General features: G+C 42.3%; 1 protein-coding gene across 2 annotated transcripts in view; it reads left to right on the top strand.

Annotated features, from left to right (window-relative positions):
- Positions 1–23,415, top strand: part of ano2b (anoctamin 2b) — a 54,005-nt gene that overhangs the window by 24,872 nt on the left and 5,718 nt on the right. For both annotated transcript variants that reach the window (XM_076011440.1, XM_076011442.1), the window contains 9 exons: positions 5,576–5,650; positions 5,766–5,967; positions 7,260–7,371; positions 8,637–8,694; positions 8,801–8,901; positions 13,087–13,229; positions 18,571–18,723; positions 19,255–19,307; positions 20,031–20,209. In XM_076011440.1, coding sequence (XP_075867555.1) covers positions 5,576–5,650; positions 5,766–5,967; positions 7,260–7,371; positions 8,637–8,694; positions 8,801–8,901; positions 13,087–13,229; positions 18,571–18,723; positions 19,255–19,307; positions 20,031–20,209 — 1,076 coding nt within the window. The remainder of the gene's footprint in view (positions 1–5,575; positions 5,651–5,765; positions 5,968–7,259; positions 7,372–8,636; positions 8,695–8,800; positions 8,902–13,086; positions 13,230–18,570; positions 18,724–19,254; positions 19,308–20,030; positions 20,210–23,415) is intronic.

The raw sequence follows: 23,415 nt of genomic DNA on the forward strand, positions 1-23,415 counted from the left end.
TGGGAAGTACTGATCTCTCTCAGGTGGTTAGTGGCAACTCTGCCAGGACCCATCCTTTCAGACCACCCGCTAGCCGCCTTGTTTTTGCCATCTTACCACATTGTGGAAGGTGCAACAGGATCGGTTTCAACAGGACGTCATGAAGGGAGCCTCGGCTTTTATTGCTCCCGCAGTAGAGAAATTAAAGGAGCTTCAGTAGAGAAAAGAAAAGAGGCTGTAAAGAGAGGGATAAACATGCTATTTTTCTGGAAATCCATAGTTTTTTTTTTTTGAGTAATTGATTTTGTGAGGCTGCACCTCTGGTGTTGGGATGAAAAAGATCTCATTTGGATATCTTGGTTCCAGAATGATACTTTTTTTGATACCAGATTTGAAAACCAATTTGAACAACAACAAAAATACATTCCAGCGCACAGCTTTCACTTTCACAGCTTTTTACTGGTCATTCAAATCAGGGTTTTCTCCAAATGAAATGTGTTGTCTTCCCATCCTTCACTGCTATATCTTTGGCACAAATGTTGCTTTTTGTTTTATTTTGCTCCACCTTAATGCAGCAGAGTGACATTTTAGACTTCTTGGGCATGACACTTTTTTTCAGTCCAATGTGAACAAAGGTTTGCCAGTGTCTTTAGTCCTTGTCTCCAGTGTGTGAAAGCCAGTTGCAAGCAATTTTGATCATCTGATTTAATGATATAGCGTCTCACGGCTGCCAACATTTACCTTCTTGGATATCGAAATTTAACACCGAAAGATAATGCATTGTTCTTTATTCAGTAGTTTTGGTTAGTTTTGGTCGGTCCTTTAAAATCTCATTTACACTTCTGTTTCTTGTACTTCCTTGGTCCTACTCGTTTTCAGGGACTGGGTTTGGCAGAATTCTAGTGAGAACAGCTTGTTGGAATATTGATAGCGAGTCATGTAGATGCCAGTGGGTGGGCTAAAGCAAAGGGTCCGGTTCTGGTCGGTGGGTCAGTCAACAAATTGAAGCAATTTCTTCTTTTTCTTTTGTGTTTGTTCTCCTTTTTTTTTTGACAACTTGGACTGTTTGTTCTGCGCCGTTGGCTTGAAGGCCACATCATATCCAGGAAGGGAGGAACAGAACATTCGCCTCTGCGTTCTGGGAGAGTGGGGAAGTCGGGCAGGCCGGCGATGATGTCATGTTCTTTGAAAGTAGGTGAACAAGAAGGTGGACACAAGGACAAAAAGAGGGAGACATGGTGGAGTGGAGTGGGGAGGATGGAGGAGTGAACGTCGGTGAGCCACTGACACACACACACACACACACACACACACACACACACACACACACACACACACACACACACACACACACACACACCACGGGAGGTTTATCGGGCTTTCCTCAGCGGAGGTCACCAGCCAAATATAATAGCCGACCCATTTAATGTGACAGCAGTGCCCAGCAGTGTCTCTCCAGAATACTCACTCATGGCCACACTTGTGCACATCTCTGTCCTGAAGGTTTCATTGTGCTTCCCCTGTTGCTTTTTTTATGCATTTATTTTTAAAAGTCTGGCCCTGTAAGAGAGCATCCCTGAGTGTGCAGCATCTAGTGGTGACACGGCAGATTGCAACAGGGTGAACAGCTTGTTGACAGTTAAGAAGACCTCTTTCAGCTCACCTTGGCTGGGTGATGCAGCTCCGGGCATGTTAAGCAGGCTGGAGCACCCCCTGCTGGCGAGGGGCTGTAGCTGCACCACAGTGCTCAATCACTTAAACAATTTTTCATTTTCTCCAGTTTCATAGTGGCAGCAATATAATGTGTTGCTACCCGATGTACTTTGAAATATTTGAAAAGTGCTGTAATGCAAGTATGCAAATAACTCATTTTATTGGCTCTGAACTTCTTGAGCAACGTTTAATTATTTAATTGAAACGTCACTAAAATAATAATCTAATGCTAATCTCTTTGACCAGTAGCAGTGATTGCACTTTGTGTGAAAATGAATTCATTTATAATGTTGGTGCGAGAAAACAAGACTGTAACTTTATGAGCAACAGTGTAGTATTTCTGAGTTGTGACAAAATAGACTGGTTTCATGTGCTTGCTTCTTAGAAAAGTTGATTACAACCTTTTACAGTTCAGTCCAAACTTTTATTTTGTATATGTGTGTGTGTGTGTGTGTGTGTGTATACACACACACACACACACATCACACACACACACACACACACACACACACACATATATATATATATATATATATATATATATATATATATATATATATATATATATATATATATATATATATCATATTTTATTTTATTTTATTTTATACATTATGTATTATTATATAATACTGATTCCTAACAATTAATTTTTTCTCATACTTGTATAATTTACTTTTTAACAGACATTTTTCCCAGATCATACCTCTGCACATCGGTTTGCCATATACTCAAAAATGTAACTGTTTATTTAAATGCTTACACAAATCTCACACTTGTAAATGAGGCTGGCGTTTTCGAGATGACTTCATTGCTTAACAAGTTTAGAAAGGACAGCGTTTCCTTTGTATGTTTTGTTGCTTCTTTGCTTTTAATGTATTTGTACGCTTGCGTGGATTTAGCTGTTTTGTACTTTATTATTTAGGGTATTGAGGATGGTGCCATGTAATGGGCTCCAAAGATATGTTACTAGCATGATACCAGAAGATTTGAGAATCGGATTCATTCTTTAAACCTTTTGAAGCTCATCTTTAAGCCTTTTCCAAAAAGCTGTGGATTACTTGCCTTTTTTCTAACATGTGCTGCATTAAATATATTTTAGGAATTCATCATTTGTCATAGGTGGGAAATTTGGATGAGTATTTTTAGAAAAATATGTAAAAAGACATTAATATTTATAAGTAATTTCCCCTATCAGACACAGTTACAAATGACCAGATTAACGGCCTGAAAGGTTTTCTAATTAAAGACATAATAATAGTCACAGATCTTTATACGCCCGTCTACGATTACACTTCAAGGCAGGCAGTTGTGCAAAGGAGTGTTTGCCCGTCACCAAATTACATTTAGGGAACCACATAAATGACTTTGACGATTACAATTGTCTTAATTCTCGTGTTTTGAGTCCAGTAACAGTACTCCTATGGAAACATCACTACCAGTTAACCCTTTAGGCGCCATGGTCGCAAAATTGCGACAAGCGTCATTGCTGAGTTAAACAGGCCATAGCGGCAAATATGGTAGTAAAAGTAGTTTCCACTTTACACCAGGAGATGGCAGACACCTGTGGCTTCAATCTGAGCAGCATTTGTGGGGGGTGTTGATATTCAGATTTTGGAGTATAAAGAGAAAGAAAGCCTCAGTCGAGGAGACGAGGAAGTGGTTGTAGTGGGAGCAGAGAGAGAAAGACAGCGAATTTTACCGAGAATACATCGCCGAGAGGTTTGTTCGTTGACGAAGTACTTCGTCAAGTAATGTCTGACTCAGATAACGAAGAGGAATATTCGCACTCTGGCGATGATGTTCAGTCGTCCCGTGAGAGCCTGTGAGTCTGCCGGTGCGTCTTTACGCAGCGTGGTGGGGGAAGCAGGAGTGCTCACACACTGCTAATGGTGACGGAGGGCGCGGGGAATTAGTGATCAACGTGGTGGAAGCTGTGGGAGGAAACGCCCAGCCAGTGCCGGTGGAGGCAGCAGGGATGTTCGCGGTCACCCTGTAAATTACAGTGATGATGGCTGGGTCTGTTTGAGATATGTGGAAAATTATCAAAAGTGGATAAAACATTTTGATGAGCCAGTGGGGTATTGTGGAGACAGGGATCTGACACACAGACCCCTGACATCTGACATAATACAAAAACAAACAAACAAACAAACAAAAAAAAAAGTACTCCTTTCACAAAGTTTGGGTCATACTGAAGATTTTCTCTGGCTTTATCTCCAACAAATTTGAAGTCAAAGCCATTTGAAATCTTGATATCAAAATTGAGTATTTTCTTGAAAAAAAAGTCTGGTGCTTAAAGGGTTAACAGCAACAACAGGGGAAAAAAGGTCTCATATTAACACAAGATTGTACTTATGACCGCGTGCTAAAAGACCATTTACAATAAATTGTGACAGATTGAATGTTTCTCCATTTTAATTGGCAGGGTGCTGCACTGCACTGTGCCATTTCCTCCACTAGATGGTGCTGCTATTTTGTGCATGCAAATCATTTTCAGCCTCACTGACGTTTATGCGTGTGTGCGGAATTCCTGAGAACATACAAGGTGTGTGTGTGTGTGTGTGTGTGTGTGTGTGTGTGTGTGTGTGTGTGTGTGTGTGTGTCTGTGTGTGTCTGTGCGTGTGTGTTTTGCACACATCTAGGATGAAACCGGTGCGCACTTTGTCTTTGCAGAGGTCAAACCATATTTATCCACAGGCGGGTCAGAGAGGCGGCTTGCCCTTCCGTCGCAAGTAGGTCAGCTTTTCCCACCGGATTCAAGTTGAGAGAATCGCACCATATATCGGAATGTGAGCGCTTGCGAGGGCAGTCCGGAAACCTGCAGGGATTTTCCATCCTTGTTTGGCGTTGTCCCCTCTTAAGGATTTCTCCACAAGCTTTTACTGCGTGTTTTTTTTTTTTTTTTTTTTTTTTAAACGCGATTTGTTCCAGACACTTAAGTTGAGGCTTGGAGTCACTGCCAAGTCTGTCAAGCAATAAGCAACAATAACAAAATTATTTCTAAAATATTACAATTTGGGTTCCCTTTATGGTTGAAATTACTTTTTCTTGTTTGTTTTTTTTTAAGAATCAAATTGTGTCTCCGGGAAGGATGAAAAAAGTATATATATATATATATATATATATATATATATATATATATATATATATATATATATATATATATATATATATTTTTTTTTTTGCTCCTCAAAGTGTGTGCTGAAATGCACGGCTGGAAACTGACCCTTTGTGATGTCACAACAGGGCGCGTACTCCTCACTGTTTTACGTAATTTACAGGTGTAAATAATCATCCAAGGCTGGTTCCTGAGGGTCTGGGATGGAAAAAAAAATAATCTCAATGTAAAATTGCTGCACAGTTTAGTTGGTTGAAAAACAAACAAATGTGTAGGTATGAAGATTTCACCAAGTGAACCGGCAAAACACTTTCCCCATAAAAATCCATGGGAAAGTGGGCTCCCATTAGCTGTGAGGCCTGTCACGGCATTTAAGTGTCTATTGAATGAAAACATTTGTTCTGCGCTGCTCTCTAAATGTGGGGTGTAGTCTGTAAAATGGCCTATTGTCCTCCTTTATGTCTCTCTGCTGAGATGTAGTAATGTTTCCTGTGGAGGCGGTTTAAAACGCAGATGCTTGGAGGCTCCATTCGTCTTCTAGATGCCACTTGTACATGCGGGAGGTGGTTTTCTTTCTTGTTTCAAACTAAAACAATATGACACGACTTTCAGCCCTTTGTCCTGCTGTGTCTCTGAAGGCGGCTCGGCGCCGCAGATTTCCCAGTTGTCCCGCCATTGTGCGAACCGCCGTCAATTTTTCTTCTTTCCCCCCCCCCCCCCCGACCCCTCCCCGCTCGCCCACTGCCTTGCAATTCCTGTCAGGCTGCCATTGAGAAATTGACCTGGAAAGACCGGCTTCCTGGATACTTCATTAATGTTTCCTCAATCCTCTTTATGGTTGGTGCTGCTGCTCTTTGAAATAATTTCCACCGCCACACAGTTGGTATTGAGCAACTACGGACATGCAATGACTAACTTACTCTCTCTCCCCACTCATCCATTGCGCTCCCAGTTTGGCCTGACGTTCTCTGCGGTTTTCGGCGTCATCGTGTACCGCATCACCGTGTCCGCCCTGATGGCCATGAGCCCCGACCCGGAGACCAAGTCCAACGTTCGCGTGACGGTGACCGCCACCGCCGTCATCATCAACCTGGTGGTTATTCTGATCCTGGACGAGATCTACGGCAGCGTGGCCCTGTGGCTGACCGAGCTCGGTATGACAAAAACAAAGCAGACGCAACAAGCAAGGAAGCATGACGATAAAAAGCAACGATTACTTTCTATGTTTTCTGGGAGAACCAGACCAGCTTTTGCAATACATGCAAGCTGCCAGCCTACTGATTACATCAAAACATGTACGTTAAAGGATATATGATATGATATGATATGAATGAGTGCCATCTTGTGGTAGGGTTGAAATCGTCACCACCCTGGCTGAGACTACTGCACTGTCTGTCATTGGCCTTGTGAAATGACTTTGTTTGGAGAAACTCAGATTTCTGTCAATAGGAGGTCCTGTCACTCACTTAAAAATCCAATATCCACAATTAGCTGTGATTTTTTTTTAAAGAACAAAAACTGTAGTTCCCCTTTCCTGTTAGCTCCATGGATGAGCGTCCCGACACGTGCCGTGTCTGTGAATGCCAGGGACGCTGAGTGTTTCTGCTTCCTCCGCCGTCCATCTGATGAAACTTTGATGCGTTCACGCTCCAGTCACCCCATCAGTCATCCCCCCGGAGGCTTCCGCCACGTTCACATTCATATTCAGAATCTCCGAAATGGAGGAAAAGAATGGGAAGGAGAAGCGCGAAATGGGAAGAAAAGTGTGTGTGTGTGTGTGTGTGTGTGTGTGTGTGTGTGTGTGTGTGTGTGTGTGTGTGTGTGTGTCAGAGAACAGGAGAGAGATGGGCTGATGGGGTGCGTCATGACCAAAGTGCTCATACTTTAACCTACTTCCACCACAGTGATTATATCAAAACGGTGTTTAAAGTCAGAAAACTGAGTTGGTACCACGCCCTAAGACGGGACGTCCTCCTGTGGGACACGTCTTATCTGGAACTGTACTTAAGCATTAGTGTTGTATAAAGATGTGATTCAATTAGAGGTTTTTTTTAAAATATAGTTTGTGGTCATTTATGTCCTCTTCTTATGCCCTCTTATCTTTGAACTACAGGGCACCAAAACAATATATTTAGTATAATGCAATCGGAATAAGATTGTTTGTTCTGAGTTTCTTCAGTTCAGAACTGTTTTATCTCCCAGGCTTCAGCATGCGCACAAAGAAACCAGAGTTTGAAAATCTGGAAGTGCAATTTTCAAAGTCTGTGTTTGTCGTACGGTTTCACCTGTGTGAAGACACGTCTGTTCTCGAGCTTCACGAATGCATCATCCTTGAAAGAGCTGCAGCTTCAGCACCCGAAGCAGGACACGCCTCCCACCTCCCATGTTATATGTGGAATATGTGTTAAATTTTCACTAAACACTATTTTTTCCCCTCATTTTTCAGAGATTCCTAAAACGGAAACAAACTTTGAGGAGCGCCTCATCCTGAAGGCCTTCTTGCTCAAGTTCATGAATGCATACGCGCCCATTTTTTATGTGGCATTCTTCAAGGGAAGGTAAAAATGGAATTACTCGTATTTTGGAGGGAACTTTGTCTGACTTGATAATATATAAAAAAAAAAAAATAAATTTCTAGCACTAGCACTTTAAGACCTTTATTTTGCCAGGCAGTATGATCTAAACCAGGGGTGGGTAAACGTTTTGACTGGTGGGCCAGAGTGGGTTCTAAAATGTAACAGAGGGGGCTGGAGCAGCAGCATATGGGTGTTTTGGTGACCCACCTCATAAGAGGAAAACGTATGTCACGGGATATATATGTAGAAAATATGCTTAAATGTCCATTTAAAAAAATAAAGAAAAGTGTCACACAAAATCTGTCTTTGAAGCCCCACGATATTTAGCTCTTTATTGAAATGACTCTTGAAACATTGAACAAATTGATGAAATGCAGCTATTTTATGACTTACTTACTATTAATATTATATATATATATATGTTATAATGTGTGTATATATGCATATAGGGTATATATATATATATATATATATATATATATATATATATATATATATATGTATATATGTATAATTAGAATTAGAAAGCTTCACGTGCCGCAGTTTGCCCATGCCTGATCTAAACACTCAGCCAAACATATATATATATGTATATAATTTTTTTTTTTTTAAACTTCTGGGGAGTTCACTTACAGGGCAGCCCAGTTTAGGCCCACTTCAACACGTGAGATGAGTTTTGCACCGATTGTGACCTTCACAAGGGCAACCCGGCCATGAAAATAAATAAAAACCCTATCAGCGTGGACAATATCTTTTTAATCTAGCCCCGAGTCCGATCTGATATGTCCCAGATGAAATGAGAACAGTGAGTGACATTGTACAACATTGTAACAAATGGAGACTGCTAACAGTTGCACGGCCTGCAGATACTAGTGGCTTCCAGTAAATTGTAATTTACGGAGAAATAAAGGGCGGGGGTGGGGTGGCGGAAATCACGTTAAGATGGCGATCTCCTTTCAAAGTGAGCCCTGGCTGAGGCAGCAAGGCAATCAGCATTGACTGTGTACGGCTACGTACACACTCTAGTTGACATTTTCGACAAAACGGTGATGGTGCCATTGCTGTATATTTCACGGTTAGTTTTCTGACAAATTTTGTGTTGCTCCTTTTTTAATATAAATTATGATTTAATTTAGCATTCAGCATGTTGTGCAACAACACCTGGGTCCCAAGCATGTTTCCCTTGTAGTTTGATTCCAGCAAGTGGCTTGAGTGCGCTCAGTGAAAACCCTGCCTGTCCCTTGCAGGTTTGCCGGCCGGCCGGGGAATTATGTCTACGTCTTCAACGACTATCGGATGGAAGAGGTTTGCCGTTCGAAATGCACCCGAGCTTGTGATTATTACTTTTTTCTTTCTTTTTCTTCTGCGCAAGAGTTGTACAGATCAAGTGTGTGTGTCTAACTCCCCTCAGTGTGCGCCGGGAGGCTGCCTCATCGAGCTGTGCATTCAGCTGAGCATCATCATGCTGGGAAAGCAGCTGATCCAGAACAACATCTTTGAAATCGGCATCCCGTGAGTGGACCACACTGTTATTTTTACCACGTTACGTCTGTGCGCAGCTCATTATTTGGGACCGGTTGTTGAGCCAGTTGAAAAGACATGCCGAATGCCACTTTGCTCTTGCACGTCAAACACGCCTCCCTACCTGCTTATCAACACTCAAGGAACAAAAAAAACCTCCTCCCATTTAAAAACATTCCTCTCGCGTCTGTTTGCGCAGTGCTGATTCATGTGTGATGGCGTGGCTTTTACATGCAAATCCCAAAAGGGTCAGGGGGCAGATCTGTTTAGAGCAACTGTCACGTAACAGAGGTGCCTTTTAGCAGCATAGCTGGAACTGCCATGAGCACAGCTTGACCCGCCGACCTGCAGTCGGGAACCCTGCAGGTTTTGCTGAGAGGCTCTTGAGATCGGTGACTCCAAAGGCAGGATGACCCTCAGGCTAACTTGCTTGTTGTTGGATGTCATCGCGAAATATGTTTTTCAAGAAAGATAAGAAGTAGCCGCGGCACTGCAAGCAATCCCAAGAGACCTGTGAAAGCAGAGGAAGTGACAGAACTATTTGAAGAATGTGTAGCACTCATCAGGGAGAAGCGCTTCCTCATTTGTAGAAATTTCTGACTGGGTGAGACAGAGCGTAAGGACAATTCTAACAAGCTGGTTTTTTAGATCTGTCAAGGCTGTTTGAAGATCTGAAAAAAAAAAAAAAAAAAAAAGACTGCCTGAACAATGCGCTGACAAAGTTTAGGATATTCAAATTGGAGGTAAAATTTGTGTAAATTGGTAATGCCACACTGTTATATTGTGAAAGTATTGTGTTTAAGTAGACTCATGCAATGGCAACTTCTCCATCTCGAAGAATTGAACGAAAACAAAACCCAATAACGGTGTCAGGCTCGAAAACTCAGAGGTGGCAAAAGTAAATAGTAAGTAAAGGCGTGGATTCTTGTGTTAAAAACATCCTGGTAAAAGTAAGAAAGTGCATGTTTTGAAATGTACCTAAAAAAAGTGAAAATGATTTTTGCAATTAATGAACCTACACCTTTATTGGTAAGCAGAGGTATTGTAAAGCAATGCCCCTCTACAATATGACCCACTTTTATATTTAACTAGACAACAGCATAGTTCAAATAGCTCCATTTAAAGCAATAGCTATAATAAAGAAGTGAATTTGTGAATTTTTCAATGTAGAAAGTACAGATAGTTGTGTACAACTGCAGGCAAAAAACACTTGAATATGTGACAAACAAAAAAGTATTTGTACGTTGTTACTTCCCAACTTGGCAATAATTTTGTATGTGACCTTTTTGTTACGTCTCATGACTTCAAAATGCGAATGGCATGAAGACAAATGTTTGTGTGCACAGTTGCATTTTATCTGCGTTCTGAAATTTTACCTGAGAGTTCAATATCCCAAGGCTTTTCTCAGTGGCGTCTGTATGTGGTGTATAATACTGCCAGATGATTTGCTTTGCCTCATTTATCTTTGTGCTCCCGAAGTCAGCGGAGAGTTTAAGGTGTCATCGGCGTACAGTCGTCTGTGTCCAGGCTCTCCATCAGCAACGTCCGCCTTCATATGATTGAGGCCTCGGGAGACCTCCAAGCGGCGTCATTCCGGGCTCCCAAACTTAAAAGTGGAGCCCAACAGTCTTGGCTTGATGAATAATGAAAGAATGGGCGTGTTTTTTCTTCATATTTTTTTCCCTGCTGCATTTGAAAGAGCCTTCGGCGGCGGCCTCATTCGGCTGGCGCCACGTGCCGTGGTTTGAGGTAGAAGACCAAGGCCTGAATTTGAGTGTGGTTTTGACAGGGCAGGACGCTGGTTCTCACACAGGGAGGCGGTGGGAGGAGGAGGAGGAGGAGGAGATGGAGACTGTGCATGAGGTGAAGGGTAGAGTTTTAGGACAGGAAGTTTGACAGCGGCAGAAAGACATAATTACTTGTATAATTCCATGATATTAAGGACTAGGTGTGGATTACAGTGCTTTTTCTTTCCAAGAACCATGAAATGCGTCAAACTTGTCGCTTGCTTGTCTTGAACCACAGAACAATGCTATTTTTTTTAAATCTACATTTTATATTGATGTTGAATCAGTGAAATCTGTTTCTTCTTCTGTGCTTGATTTACTAGCTACTTTACAAGGCGTCCGCCGCTTCCTTTTCACAAGCCTGTTTCGGCATGTATGAGCAAGTATCTGAACGTTATTGCTGGTTCCCTCACCGGTAAACTGCTCTTAAAAGTATTCAGCTCGGTAGTTTGGTCGGAACTCAAATGTTTATGCATTTATTTGCCCTGTTTGTTTAGCCCCGTGGCAAAAGTGGCCCAATTTTTCAAGTGAAAAATGTGATACCCAGAAGGGGTGCATGCGCATACCCAAAAACAGTATGCAGTTTGTTATCTTATGAATTCACAATGTGCCTTAGGTTTAGGGTCCTTTGGTCAGGAAGTGCAGCGTGTGTTGGTTCCCTGGAACTACTTCGTTTGGTTTCACAATTTTTCCAAAGACGACGTTCAGGTTATTGTTTTTGCTTTTTTCCCCCTCAGCTTTCAAGCGGACGCTTGACTCAACGTTTCGTCCTTGCTTGTGTTGAGCAGCCAGTTTGTCAGTCCGACACATTTGACACAAATAGCTCAGCCTTCTTGCCGCTTGTCTGTGCCTGTTGTTTTTGTGCTGAATTGATTGACTGGAAAATGCAAGTTGAATCGGAGAAGCTTGAAACAACCAACAGATCAGCGTTTACATGGCGTAACCCTTTAGCTTTCACACCGTTCACCGCATCCTTTCCACTCTTGGGAAGCTTCTGGCAGCGAGCACTGTCACATGCACGAACATGTGCACGCACTTCGTGAGGGAATGTGCCATGTGGGCTGCATGTGGGGTTGCGCACACGCGCATCAACTTTTTCTCACGGCAGTTTGGTCATGTCAGGCAGTCTTCACGAAAACACTTCACCCCAGTAATTTGCTGTTTGTTTTTTTTCTCTGGAAGAGGCTGAATGCCAGCATAGCCAGTGGCTGTCTGTCAGGCTCCGTCATTTTAGTTTTATAGTCTGTAAGTCAGACTGAAAATATTAATTTTGTCTTCATTGATAGATTTACTCTTATTTTCTTTTGTCCAGACAATTACATAACTAAAAATGTTACGGTGCAGCTGTTGCTCAGTTGGTAGAGCAGGCTGCGAATTGATGATCGAAGGGTTGGCAGTTCAAATCCCGCCTCCAACTGTCCACATGCTGAAGTGTCCTTGGGCAAGACACTGAACCCTAATTCCTAATTGCTAGCTTACAGGCCAATGTAAAGCGCTATATGAGTGCAGTCCATTTACCTGCTTGACTTTGTTAAATGATGCGTCAGCAGCAAGACCGGCAAGAGGAAGACCGGAGTCACAGTCCAAACTGTCAAGGAGGGAACATCTAGGGATGGGAATCGCTGGGTACCTGACGATTCAGTTCGATTCTGATTCAGAGGGCTATACATCTATCTCCAAAGCATGCAACGTATGTCCCAATAGACTTCGTAATTGGCCTCGGCCGACTGTATTGGCAGCTTTGTTCTGGTGTTGGGGATGGTTGTCTGGTTTGGAGCAACTGGAGGATTTTCTGTCTTTTCCAACTACGGGTGCCATCGGGTGATATAAGTTCCTCATGTTCGTCGTCTTCCCACAATATTTGTTTGTGGCATGACACAACTTACAGTGTGACTTTTCTCGAGTTTCGTACAAACCCAAAACGGTGCCACATGCTGGCTTTAAATCCCAAAGGAACCGGTCAAATTAGTTTTTCAGTCATCTTCAATGCCGTCGGTGTCTCGTCTCATGAGTTGGTTTGGATCTGCGCGCTCGTGTGTCTAGTGTGAGTCCCCTTAAATGTCCGGTACGACACTGCAGTGCAGTTGCACATGAGTTCCGGCCTCATTAAAAAAATATTTTTTAAATTTGTGAATCGATTCTTAATTGGCAATGTCATTATAGCGATTAATGTAAGAATTGATTTTTTTCCCCCACCCCTAGTAACATCTCTACTTCTTTAATTGTCTGGACAATTGAAAATAAGAGTAAAGTGTCTGTAAGTCGCCTTATGCGTTGATCAAAATCTGGACCCGCCAGTCAATCAATATGAAGGTGTGAGAGCTGCTTTTGTTCTGCGGGTGGCTCACTTTGACATCACACCTCAGCCTAACACCGTTTGTCATGACAGGAAGCTGAAGAAGCTGGTGCGCGAACTGAAGAATAAAGGGGCTGCCGAGACGGCCAAGGAGGAGGAGAGACCCCCGCAGCAGTGGAACCTGGACTACGCTCTGGCTCCGTTCGAAGGCCTCACTCCGGAATACATGGAGATGAGTGAGTTTGCGCACACACAAGCACGTGCATGAACTCGGACGTCTAAAAGCAGCTCTTTGGGCGCAAGAGTACGTTTACGGTTTACAGTGTGAAATTTGAAGTGTACATTTTTACAGCGCGTGCCTGTCGGGACCACCGTGAAGTTTACAGGTAGGTGGTAACACCTGGGCGGAGAGACGATGGTGGCGTTTTGGAACAAAAGTTACGACCTGTTAGTTTAAGTAACAGCTCTCTTGCCTCCGGGACCAGAAGTTTTTACAGCCTTTCACAACTCAAGGCACCGGGTTCTCACAGCCCGTCGGTGAAATGCGGGATTGTGCTTTGGACAAGCCGTTGCAGGGACGACCATTCGCACTCATCCCGTTTACAGTAAATGGTTTGCCAATTAAGTACACGGAGAAGCTACGCAGCCATAGGGAGAACGTGCAAACTCTGCAATTAAAAGGCCCCAGGTGGGAATCGAACTCACAACCCTCTGTGAGGCGATGATGCCACAGCATGCCACTTTAGTTTATATGTATGGGGATTCTCTGGTCCGTGTACATATACAACTAACTAGCTTTAGTTAGTCTTACCAATTAGAGTTGCCCCCGCTTCTGCCGCCCACTAGATGGTGCTCTGCGGCCCAGCAGTGGGCTGAAACTCTCTTGTTGAGGTCGAGGCTTTGTGTCATGCCAACTTTTTCACCTCCTTCAATAGTTGACACTCTACTGTGACATTTTTCTCACCCAAAACATTTGGACTTTGGATCTAAACCTAATCAAACCCAAACCGCAGCAGGAGCCAATCAAGCGCAGACTGACGATGACAAAACAATATTTTTTTTGGCAACATTTGGCACCGCAGTCATTTACACTTTAGTCCGTCGCCGCCTCAAGAACATAAACAGCGCTGCTGCGCTCACAGATGCAAGGTGTCGTTCGGCCTTGTGCGTAATTGCTCTCAGCTGTGCGTGCCGCTGAACCGCACCAGTATTTCTGCAAGTGACATTTTAGTTTCTTCACTTTGACAGTCTGCTGAGTTTTTGTTATTCTGCAGTATCAACTTTCACAACTACTCGAAACGCACAGAAACATTTCTGTTTCGATCATGAGACTTCAGACTTCAAAAGGAATTGGATTTCAACTTAATTTACCGATTTAATTACCTGCAAGGTCACTTTGAAGCCTTGTGTTTCCATTAAAATGATCAATATCAAGTGAAAATTATTACTCTGATCCATACATTTTATGTCATGGGATAGTTGGACCACTTGGAGCATATTTCAAGTTATAGCCGATTGCTACCTTTCAAGAAATTTTTCATCAAGACTTAAAATCATTTGTTTTTCTAACTGTTTTCACCGTTAAAAGTTCAGTGACATTAAATCACGTCTTGATTGAGACAGGAAAAACAAAGGGAACAGAAGACATTACAAGATTTAACATGACTAAACATTTTGGCACAGAAGCAACAGGTGGGCAAACAAAAGTCTGCTGGCACGCCTTTCGCAATGCTGAGACACACTGCAATCATAACAGTCCTCAGTTATCACTGCCTGGGGAATTGAGCTTTGAGGTCTGAACATCTACCTGGATTGAAACTAAATTATATTTGTTGAACAGATAGCAATAAACCCAGCCGAGATTGGGGGTGGGGTAAAAATAAAAAGTATCATGATGCAACCTGGTTCGAACCCCTTAATTTTAATTTTATGTCGCAGGAGTAGATTAAAATATAATATAAAATATATATTAAAAAAAAAAAAAAAAAAAAAAATATATATATATATATATATATATTTATATATATATATATACATATATATATATATATGTATATATATATATATATATATATATATATATATATATATATATATATATATATATATATATTTACATATACATACATCTGTCTCTTTATTCTTTCTTTCTTTCTTTTTGTTTTGTTAATTCTTCCCCCGGCCACAGTGGTTTCCCTTGGCAGGGCACAAACCCTTGTTTGGTATGCATGAACCAATGTCTCAATGCAGGAAAAACCCATCAACACAACAGCATTCTGTGTGTGGCCACACAGCTCGATTTTTAATCTCTTGATTAATGTTCCTCGCCAGATCAGCAAGCGTGCAGTGACAGGCTCGACGGAGAACATACATGAAATAGTCATTAAATTAGAACTGTTTATTATTTTCTTAATTGGTCATAGATTACAACCCGCTGATAGGTGACACAAGGCGTATGAACGGAGGACTTGTACGGTTCAGAGGTGTCGCAGCAAAACTTGACCCTTTTGTTTTGTTGACTTTGTGTTTGGTTCGTGATGTATGATGTGAACATTTCCTGCGCCACGGAGAGCGGACAGTCGGGGTAGGGGAGCAAAAGACGGCACGCCGTGGAATGCTGAACATGTCTGAGCCCTATATGCAAACACGCTCGCATGTAGCCGCCAGTGTGTAAACAGGTAGTTTTGCGTCCGTGTTCGACGTGTCACACATTTCTTGCCCTTGTCAGGTGTGAGACCCGCGTGGCCTCGAACCCGGCAACCTTGGCCCAGGTAAACACAGGAGTTATTCTAAGCCTGCCCTCTAGCGCTCGCCCGCTCCCCTACCCCGCCCGCGTCCCATCCCCGTCGTATTTTCTTCCCCGCTGCTCTTTGTCTCGGCGTGGCATCACGAGGTGAAACCATTAGCCTGCAGCTCGCTGGAAATCCCCATACCAGCTGTGTTCCCACAACTCCCTTTGTTTGGATGTGCGCCGTAGCCCCCGACAAAGACCTTGTCCGTCTCACGTTTCTTCGCCATAGTCTGAAAAAGTCGGCTTGATATTCATCATGTATTGACAGGAACACAAATAATCCTCCACCTCTGATCAGCCCGACGCTGGATTAGTCACCAGTCTCTTCTTCTCCTTTCTTATCAAGGATACCTTGCGAACCCAAAAATTGTATTGTTGACAGTGGAAATTTGTGTAAGCCTTGTCTTTTTTTTTTTAGCATGCAGAAAATCAACAGAACATGAAAATCAATTCAGCTGGCAAATGTACTGAATAATTATTTATTCTATTACTGATCAGACATATATGCTTCAGGCTGGCTAGCTAGCATTAGCCACAAACTAAAGTTAAAACTAAAGTGTCAGCTGGTTCAAGGAAGATTCTTCATTTCTTCTGACCTCTCCTTTTACTTCCTTCTACTCTGGCAACCAGCACCATAAGAAAACAAACCAAAACTTGCATTTTTGCATTTCTCTCCAATTTAGTCATCGTGAGCCTCCGGCATGATGTCATTGTGATGTCTGCCTTCATAAATTTTAGATCAGAAGTAGTGAAGGGAAATTGATGATGGCGTGGAGGGTCTTGGCTTGCCATTGCTGACCAATAACTCTCACAGCTGCAGACAAATGTCTGGATGTTTTAAACTGTTCTAAAAGAGCTGAACTGCGACCCGTTCAGAAAAGCCTTTCCAAGCGATGGGTAGTCTTTAAAATTTTCCCCCTTTCAGACGCATAACTTCCTCAAGGTTGACTGCAAATAACATTATTTTTTTGGCAGCCCTACATAAATTCCCATAACCTTTTAATTCTCTGTCATGAATGTGTCAGTGGGTTATCTAATCTGAATTTATTGCATAACCCTTGCGAGCACACATTCACGGCTCTGCCACAAATACTCCCACACACACACACACATGCATATAAAAATCCCAGTTTAGCTGGTGAAGTCGAGGATTTAACCTTAAAAGGGAGCATCTGAACCGCCTGGACAGACAGTAAGACTCCAGGCCGGACCAGTGTCCATTCACACGTGTCAATCCAGCAGCAATTTAGTTTGAATTATTCCTTGCGCGTCAACCTCGTATTGTGAAAAACCAAAAACGGCATGCCAGACAATGAGTGTGTTAGTGTTTGCTTGGCTGCATAGCTTTCAGTGCACTTGACCCATGCAGTTAAAATACTTGATAAAGATAGATAGAAGACCTTTATTGATCCCACTCTGGGGAAATTTGCATAATTACAGCAACAAACTGTATAGTGCAAAAAGATCAAGAGTTATATTAATTAAAATAAATAAGTCAATAAAAATAAAAATAAAATATTTTTAGGTACAATCAGAAAATAAACCAATTATTTGCATCTTATGGATAATTGAATGTACAGCTATCCACCTACTTACAATAAAGACTTTATTGCAAGATGATAAGCTGATGATATCGATGTTTTGCTAAATTAGTGCTAAACTTAAAATGTCAAGCAACTAATCTAAACTATTGTTTCTGAATTTTCTTCAACCATACTAAAGCAGCTGGTCTCTCCATCTACTGCTGTACAGTTTATACACCATAACATCTTTGGACTGTATGTATTGTATGGACACATCACATAAACACACTTCAACAGCATAACCACAGCAGTTTAGTTTATCCAGCTTGGTGTGACGTTAAACACATGCTGCTGATATGCTTACAGCTAAAAGTCTATGGATAAAAATGAATGTCGTATTACTGAGTGACATTACTTCAGGCGTCTTGTAGGGAAGTTCCATTTCCTAGGCGTGGGTTTAAATGCCATCTTTGACTAGCGAGCTCTGCCGCGAGCTTAACTGTGGCATTATGACAACTGTGAAATGATAATGTGCGTCTCGCAAGCACATGATTTTATATTCTTCAATATATATGGCATTCAAGGGAATCTTTGTTTCAGAGGATTTCTTTGGCGGAACTGCATGGCTGTAATGTACAACTAACTTGCTGAGGGACTTCAACCATTCAAGTAAACTTTGGTATCGGTTGCAACAGTTGGTATGGTTCATGCAACATTAGTGACAGGTCATTAAACTGACAGGCAGGCGGTCTTAAATTGACTGAGAGGCCATTCCCAAACTAAAAAGTAATTTAAAAAAACATCCACACTGTTTAAGGAAAGTAAAGTGAACAAAGTAGTCATTTCAAGACAGAAAAGAGGCATCAACATTCAACTTTGACTTTGTATACAGAAAGCTCTCCTAAAAACATGACAGAAAATTATAATAACCTCCCAAAACTAAGTTAGGATCAAGCTTATTGGCAATATCTCATACTATCACAATCTGAGGGGTTATGGGTTGATCATTTTCTATGCCATGTGTATACCTAGGTGCCTTGAGATGGTGAGAAACATTTAAGAAGTAGAAAAAAGACACTATTTGTGCACTACTCTATGTGCTCGTGTTGGTCTAAGCTGATGCAGTCCGAGGTAGTTGGGATTTTGTGAAACTTTACTTTCACTTTCAGATTAAAGACTATGCAAAGAAATAAGTTGTTTAAAAGTAAACTGTGTATGGTTAAATGGACGTCCAATGACACTTCTTCTTTTCCTCTCTCCCAGTCATCCAGTTTGGCTTTGTTTCTCTGTTTGTGGCCTCATTTCCACTTGCCCCGCTCTTTGCTCTGCTCAACAACGTTATCGAGATCAGGCTGGACGCCAAGAAGTTTGTCACAGAGCTGCGTCGGCCTGTTGCCATACGTGCTAAAGACATCGGTAAGCCACTCGCTCTAGTCATTTCCACAAAGTGCACATTAGTCCGCAATACTGACCAATCAGCAGTTAATTTGAAACATAAAATGCAAATTTGGCAGGTAATCAGCTGTCGTAACTTCGTATATTGTAGTTTAGCAGCTGATGTTCACGCAATATTGGAAGGAAACTCCTTGAAATTCATCAATACACTCAAACTAAAAGCAGTAAAGGGGTTGTGGTACCTTTTAAGGTCATGAGCCTGACAAGCAGCAGACGGCGCCGAGGCGTTCAGTGTCATTATTGCTGTCAGCTGAACGCTTGTATTTCATTACCGTTATCATGATGGCCCAAAATCTGCCGTCGCCTCTACTTAAGCTCTAGGCTTCTCTGGCTTGAATGGGGGGGGGGGGGTGTCAGCAGAGCTCAGAAGAGTAGCGTGTGCTGACAAATTCTCTAAGTACCTTTAAGTGAATGTTTGGCCCGTTTGGCCATCCAGATGGAAGCACTCCTTTAAATAAGTTAATAAATAAAGTTTTCACTTTTATCCTGCAGGTATATGGTACAACATACTGAGTGGGATGGGGAAATTCTCAGTCATCATAAATGTAAGTATCATCTCATGCTTGCTTGTTTCCTATTAATTCAGAACATGCACCGGAGATATTGGTGCCAAAACTCCAATTTTTCCCATTGTTTACTCACTCATCACACCCCACTGATCTTTTCTTTTTTTTCCAGCGATTCCCCTGAAATTTGCAAGAATTCCATCTAGTCTGATACAATGAAAACGAGCTGATATGGCCGGAAATACGAGATTGTTTGGATTTTAGTTCTGTGTCCATGTCTTTCAGTAACTGTTCAGCGAACCTCTCCGCTGTGGCCCTGTAACACATCAGAATCAAACCTGAAACACCGTAACGCGATCCAACAAAAAGGTCACGTTGTTGAGCTTCAGGGAACCAGGGTTTTTTTTTTTAAGTCTCGGATTTGTCCTCAGCTAGGGAGTCAAATCCCTTTCCGTTTACTTTTAATACTGCGGAGATTTGCGCGGGATCCAGAAATGCAAGCGCCCAGGATTTCTGTTTATTCTTGAGCTAAGGGGCATTGAGCATGTAAACAGCGTTAAGCCACCCTGAGAGAAAGGAAGGGAAAAGGAAAAATCCAATCCTGTCAAAGAATTTTGCAGACATTAGTTCTGCATACCTTAGTCAAATAATTTTCACACTGCTGTGAACGTATCAACACAACGCACCACTTGGAAGACGTCAAACCAGGCTGCGAGGAGCAAGTCTCTTGTTGGTAAATTGATTTAATCTTTTCCGTTGCAGGCCTTTGTCATCTCCTTTACATCGGACTTCATCCCTCGTCTGGTCTACCAGTACATGTTCAGCCAGTCGGGGACCATGCACGGCTTCATCGACCACACCCTGTCCTACTTCAATGTTTCCAATTTCAAACCTGGCACGGCGCCTCACAACTCTGAGCACGGCGACGTCACTGTGTGTCGGTAAAACATAACCAACACGTTTTTCTAATATACTTTGTCCTGTACTTGCATTGATTTGCTGGCTCGTTTTGCTTTATTTGTCTCTGTAAATTTCCTTTAAACTGCCGGCGGTATGTGGGAAAACGATTACAATCTGTTTACTCACCTGACTGGTGAGTAAACAGATTGGAAGATGAAAGCAAGTGAACTTATTCAAACTTGTGTTGAATGGGCACTGTATCTCTCATGTGATATTTGATTCCATTATCACTCTGACAAGTTTAAAAATATATTGCATGGTGGCAGCAGTGCAGGACATTTAGCAATTTAATTATTTTAATGAAAAGCTTTGAGGACTATTGTTTGTTAACTGTGCATACCCAAGTATCCGACCAGTCACTCTGCCAATTTTGTGCCACGAGCTAGACCAGAATTTGCTTTAATTGACATGCACATTAGCCCTGATTGAAGAATTTAATGTATCTTTTAACCACGGGCTGAATGAAGCCAGACTTTATGTCCAAATTTGAAATATTGTTTATTTGAAATATAAACAGTACATCATCGATATAGAGTATACTATACGTTGCAGGCAGCCCAATGACTTATAGCAAGCGGAAAACCTGTATGGTGTGTGAGATGGAAGCTCACAGGTGATTCCAAAATAACTCCATATATGATCATGTGTTGCATTGAAAATCCCTCTTGTGCATGCCTACGGCTAAAGAATTCACCTCACAGGGTGGGATTATCAGATAGAACATCTCCACCAACCAAAAAACGAATTAGCAGCCAATTCATTTTGCAGTCTGACACTTCCACCGCCGCGTGCTGTACTCAGTAAATGCAGACAGTGCGCCATTGTGCCCATGCATTTTTACGCATGCCAGTGGTGAGCATCTCTGTCAGAAGTAGAGGAGAAGGTCAAGGGCCAGCGCCCACAAACGGCCAACCTGCTCTTGCGTAACGCGGAGAAGGGCGACGGTGCAAGAATACGGTCTTTGTGCCAACATGTCCCAGACCCAACAATACGAGGCCCCAAGCCCACAGTACAGTCGTCCTTCAAGCCCTAATAGGCATGAATCGAGTTGAAAGATGGCCCAAGACCGTCCCGTCTGCAGTTTGCGCAGTGAACTGTGTCCGCAGTGTGCTTGCGAGCTTGCGTCGTGGGCAAATGCCCGTGGGCCCAACGAGATAAACGCTGCGTGTCACTCAAACCGTGTCGAATTCCCCAGACAATTGAGGTCTTTCTCTTTCCTCCTTTTTTTTTCCTTTTCCTTTTGCGACCCACTTCTCCCGGGCGCATTATTGGCACGGATGACACGCAAGGATAGAAGTCCAAGAACGGCTAAATGGAGTGGCGACGTGTCGGACAGGAAACTGAAGATGAACTCATTGAACAGGGTTTTTTAAAAAAAATACAGGACGGAAGGGAAAGGAAGGAGGAAAGAGGAGAGGCGCTGCAGTTGGATGGATAAATGGGTGGTGTGATAGGAGGCAACCACCAAGGTATTAAATCTTTGAAGACTGCTTCCGCGTCAGCGGGCTGAGCACTACTGTACATCTCACAGTCTTGTTTCCTCCTCCTGCGCTCTCCGTCAGAATTGAGAGTGAAAATAAAAATGTGGCTGTAATAGCGGTGCATGGCAATGTTGGGACAAGTCTGTTTCATGCCACGTCAGCGCAATCGTGTAACTAGGATTCAAGTTGACTGTTTTTCCTCCTCCAAAGCTAGGGATACTTTTGGAACAAACTGTAGTCTTTTAAGTAAAGTATTTTTCTTTTCTTTTATTGATTGCGTCAAGCAAATCTGAATAGCCCTTGAATACAAATGTGTTCTTTTCTTTTACCCGACTATTAAGTCTTTCCGAAAAACCTTTTTTTGTTCAGAACTTGTTCAGGCATTAGAAAACGTGTGGAAATGACCGCATTTGAAACAACTTCCCCTCATTTGCAACTAAGACTGAACACTTGCTTTCGGTGGTTTTCTTTGCGTTTTGGAATTGGAGCTAATGTGTTCCATTAACTGTGACCCAGTTTGCACTCACGCGATTCTCATGTACGCTGCCTCTGCGATGTGCATGCCGCACGTAGTCCAAGAGAGATTTAAACTTTAATTAATAGCATTCCCTGAAATGCTTTCCATTCTTCTGGCTTTGATCACCCCTGCTTCTTTCAGCAGCCACGTAGTGCCTACAATGATGTAACTTCACCCAGTTTATTTTGCTTGCATCAAGTAACTTTTATTGAAACACGACTCTGGCTTTTTATTTTTATTTCAATTTTGAAATTGAAATTGTTTGATAAAACGTTGCTTGACATTTTATGAAAATGCGCCAGCTGCCTTGGATTTACGCCGTAATTCTGCTGATTTCCATAAAATTGCCTTCCAAACAATACGCCTACAGTGATCTGACATGGTGACTTCCATCCCCAACCACTGCAGTAGAGCTACGAGTGGCAGAAAATTTCCCCGTTTGTTAGACGGCTGCAGTTGTGGCAGTGGACACGTGCTGCGAATGTCCTAATGGAGCAGTTTGCTGCCAATTTATCGATACCTCATGAAAGGCAGTGTGATTTGATGAGTTCCTTTCAAGCTGTTTTTCCCACACGTTGAAACTCCAAAAAACATCCATCTGCTAGGGACTAATCCCGGACATGTTGGAATTGTGCTGTTTTCCTTGACTGGTCTCTCCTCCTGTGCCCGGCGAGAGGAAGCAATAAACTCGGGCGAGTGGAAGTGTTTTCAGATCAGAGCGAGCTGGATGCCAGACCTGTTGTCACAGTCCTCTGCTCTAAACAATTCTGGGAACAGAACGCGGGGAGTCGTAAATTACAGAGACGTAAAAACATTGGAGCATGGCAAACAAATATTTTCTTTATGGGGGTATAAACAAAGTAGAAAGCATGAAAAAGGGTGCGCTTGACCAAACAGTGTAGCATACAACTTATTTATGGCTTCACCTGACAGAAGTCATGCCCTTAAATTAGGCATTACCGTGTGTATGTTTGTGTTTAAGGATGGGAATGGCCTGACCTTTGTTTGCCTGTAAATGTGAATTTATTTCCTAAAAAGGATTTTGTTTTTAGCTGAAAACTCTCAGGAACACGATAACGCACGATAACGCATGGTAACGCACGATAACGCAAGTCTCACAAGTCTCACATACTGAATGTATTTATTTTTGCATACAACCCCTTAGAAAGAACGCTGGGTTGGAGTTAGA

The sequence above is a fragment of the Nelusetta ayraudi genome, unplaced genomic scaffold, assembly GCF_046127955.1.
Source record: "Nelusetta ayraudi isolate G7.1 ecotype Tasmania unplaced genomic scaffold, CSIRO-AGI_Nayr_v1 ptg000135l, whole genome shotgun sequence".
Taxonomy (NCBI): domain Eukaryota; kingdom Metazoa; phylum Chordata; class Actinopteri; order Tetraodontiformes; family Monacanthidae; genus Nelusetta; species Nelusetta ayraudi.